This window comes from Hyposmocoma kahamanoa, unplaced genomic scaffold, assembly GCF_003589595.1.
Source record: "Hyposmocoma kahamanoa isolate Upper Pololo Valley unplaced genomic scaffold, ASM358959v1 95825, whole genome shotgun sequence".
Taxonomy (NCBI): domain Eukaryota; kingdom Metazoa; phylum Arthropoda; class Insecta; order Lepidoptera; family Cosmopterigidae; genus Hyposmocoma; species Hyposmocoma kahamanoa.
The window spans coordinates 7,553-11,442 of NW_020655054.1; the positions used below are offsets into that span (position 1 = coordinate 7,553).

The 3,890-nt window shown below is 39.3% G+C and overlaps 1 protein-coding gene across 1 annotated transcript; it reads left to right on the forward strand.

The window, feature by feature from the left end:
- Nucleotides 1–220: 220 nt before the first annotated feature.
- LOC113238450 (general transcription factor II-I repeat domain-containing protein 2-like) lies at nt 221–3,464 on the forward strand (the record flags this gene model as incomplete). The annotated part of the gene is made up of 2 exons (XM_026475283.1): nt 221–1,043; nt 3,232–3,464. Coding segments are annotated over exons 1-2 (1,056 nt in total), but the record flags the coding sequence as incomplete, so codon positions are not given.
- Between the last annotated feature and the right edge of the window lie 426 nt (nt 3,465–3,890).

Consider the following 3,890-nt stretch of genomic DNA (forward strand, 5'->3'; position numbering starts at 1 on the left):
ACAGCAACAAATGTTTCATAAACAAAGAACACAACTTGATAATGTTGTGAAAGCTAGTTTTATAGTTAGCTCAAAATTTGCAAAGGCATTAAAACCATTTGCCGAAGGAGAATTTATTAAGGAGTGTATGTTAGAAGTTTGCAGTGTTTTGTGTCCTGAAAAGAAAAATGAATTTGAAAAAATTAGTTTGTCAAGACGAACCGTTGTTCGACGTATAGAAATGATGGTTAATGATATAAAAACAACATTGACTGACCGTATGGCTGGTTTTGAATCATTTTCCATAGCATTAGACGAGAGCACGGATTTGTCGGACACAGCTCAACTGGCTATATTTATTCGAGGTGTTGATAAGGAGTTCACTGTTACTGAGGAATTGCTTGCTTTACAGCCGCTAAAAGGAGCCACTACAGGGGAGGATATTTTTAATGAAGTTCAAAAGGTATTCACAAGATTTGGCTTGCCATGGTCAAAATTAAAGGGAGTATGCATTGATGGTGCACCTTCTATGGTCGGCTTACGTAAAGGTTTCATCGGAATTTTAAATGAAAAAGCAACAGCATTAAATGTGCAAAAAGATGATTTGATAGTCCTTCATTGCATTATCCACCAACAGAACTTGTGTTCTAAGTCCATTCGACTCCAGCATGTTATGGATGTGGTAGTAAAAACCATCAATTTTATTCGATCTCGAGGGCTTAACCATCGTCAGTTCAAGGGGTTCTTGGATGAAATATCCGCTGAATATAACGACGTAACATATTATTGTGAAGTCAGATGGCTGAGCAAAAGAAAAATGTTGGAACGGTTTTACGAGCTTAGAAATGAGATAGCAGACTTTATGAAAATAAAAGATAAACCACTATCTGAATTGAGTGACCCAAAATGGATATGTGACTTAGCATTTCTGGTCGATCTAACAGGCTATTTGAATGATTTAAATTTGAAACTACAAAAACAAGGACAGTTAGTAAATGATTTGTACAGCCATTTGAAAGCATTTCAGGTCAAACTGCGCTTGTGGGAGTCACAGATGCTATCTGGTAATAGTTACCATTTCAACACGCTCTCTACGTATGAAAATATTTGCTTATGCTCAATATGCTGAAGAACTCAAGTTACTGTCGGAACAATTTTCGAACAGATTTAGCGATTTCAAAAACATGGAAGACTGTTTCAGTTTATTTGCAAATCCAACAAAAAGTAATGTACAAAATGCTCCAATACACTTACAAATGGAGTTGATGGAAATTCAAGAAAAAGTTATCGATTTACCGATATGATGTTGTACCTACCATTTTTTTAAATTTCATTTTTTAAATAAATTGTACTAGTACTAGAATAACATTGTGATATTATTTTATTAAGCACTTTTAAACGCGGCCCGCGAACCTATTTGCATACTAAAGTTTGGCCCTCAACATGTTAAAGGTTGCCCATACCTGCCCTAGATGGACTGCAGCGCTACGCCTTCCGTGTTGTCAACGATCCTCATGTAACTGAGCATGCGGAGTCGTTACAGCTTCGCAGAGATATAGCGTCTCTTAGCGTATTCTATCGCCTGTACCACGGTGAGTGCTCTGAAGTTATTCAACCTTATCCCTTCCTCTCCTTTCCATCAGCGGACTACCCGTACGGACTGCGGTGCCACAGTTGGACAGTCAGTTCAATACTGTCCCGCACTAAAAAGTTTTGCAATTCGTTTTTATGCCGAACCATCAAATTGTGGAACCAACTCCCGGCGCATGTATTCCCTCCCCTCTATAACATCGGGTCCTTCAAACGTAGTGTGAAGAAGCATTTGGCCAGACCGGCAAAATGATAGTGACGGAGTGAAGATATTTGTGTTTTCCATCCGTTACTCTCATCTCTGGACTGTATTCGCACTTTCCATCAGGCGCGGTGCAGTCATTTTGCCGAGTCATTAAAAAAAAAAAATATATATACAGGTGTAGTAAGTTCTTATGGGTGACAGAGGGAAACCAGGTTTTTCCAGTATGGTGGTTTTATTTAACAACATATACAGATGTACAACGTCGGTGGTGCAGTGGGAAAGGCCTCCCCCTAATCGACACGTAGTCGAGGACCCGTACACTCGTTCCAATTAGGAAGCGGCTCAGGGTGCAACAACTACGTGTTACGTTCTAAAGCGGAGTTCCAAATAGGACGCAGCGCTAGAAGCGTAGCACAGTGCAGTAGGTTCAACGGTAACGATCTAAAGCGGAGTTCCAAATAAGGAAGCAGAGCTAGATGCGTCGTAAGTTGGATTACATTATACATACATCGCCGCCCGTAGTCATTCCGCGAGGGAAAATCTTAACACCGCGATGCAGAATTTGCTATTTCGACGCCAATGCCATCTAGCGGTGCGTGACGGAACTAATATGAGTTGTGGCCTGTTATGTGATTTTGTTACACAGGGTTATTTTTAAATGACTAATAACCTCGCAGGACTACATTACTAACATCATATACTACAACTTTTGTTCCATGACTTTTAGTAATTCGTCAGATTTTACTTTCATACAAAAATAAAAATATTTAATCGTCTGCTCTAAACGGTTATTAACACTATGCGGTAAGAAAAGAACACGCTAATTGGGCTATGATGTCGATGCGCTAATGTAAACAAATCATCCGATGCGAAATGCACGAAAGGGGTTGGGGGAGGGAGGGAACGCTCATACGGGCGGCGCGGCGGGGCGTCGGCGGTGGTCAGTCATTTTGATGCATTCGCGTCGTAAATGCACATGTTATTTATTGTTTTGTAACTCTAATTGTTAGCACGATGACGTATCGCTATTCAAGTGTAGAGTATACATACGGAAATGGTGCGGTTACTTGCTATATGTGGTGACAATGTGTCGGAAGCCTGCCGCGAATATGGAAGACGATTTCCTATTGTACCTACACCAAGCCAAGTTACAATGTTAGCTGCCACACAGCGATTAAGAGATCACGGACAATTTTACCCTAGGTCCAGGATTGTGGATTCAGTGTATTGTCAACAGCACATCATGTTACATGTTTAAGAATTACGGAGGGCAGCGTTGTTTATCACTGGAGGAGGGAGATCAGGTGTTAATTGAACATTTTTTTCATAATGGTAATAAACACATATGGAACAAGGGTTTGGATAAAAAAATCTCGGTAATCGAATGTATTTAGTCCACGTAACAGATTTAGATTTAAATATAAGGAAACACATAGACCAATTGCTTTTGTATAAAGGAAGAATAAATGACGTCTCTTGTCCTGGGCTTGAAGTCGAGCCAGGAGACGTGGAATTAGTTTTGAATGAAGGAGAAACGGTGACCGACTCACAAAGCCCAGCGTCGAGTTTACTTGAACCCGATGGGAATATTGGGGAGGAAGATCAGTCACCGGAGCTCAGCCCTAACATAATCACCACGAGTGATCCTGTAAGATCTGTTTCTCACGAAGACATTTATTTGGATTGTGAGGTAAATAATGAGGAAGTGCCCCCTGAGTTGCCTACAATGGACAAAAATTGCCGGGGTGTAAGGTCAACAAGGAACCCAAATCCTGTGTATAAATACATATACATACATACGTATAAGTAGATATATAAGTTAGAATATTCGTTAAATCAGTAGTTTTGTATAAGTACCATGGATGTTTCTATTTTTTATTTATTTAAACTGTTTAATTGTAGCTAAAGGTGGAGGAATTGTTATATTTTAAGGTAGAGGGTAGTTGTCAAGATTGTCATTCGGCCGTGAGACATTAAACGTGTACTTTGATATCAGTAAATACAGTGTTTTAATTATAACTAAGTAAGCAAACACTACACATTTAAAAGTGTTATGTTGTACAGTTGTATAGTATTTAATTTATAAATAAATAAATCGTAAATTTCAATTGCAAAA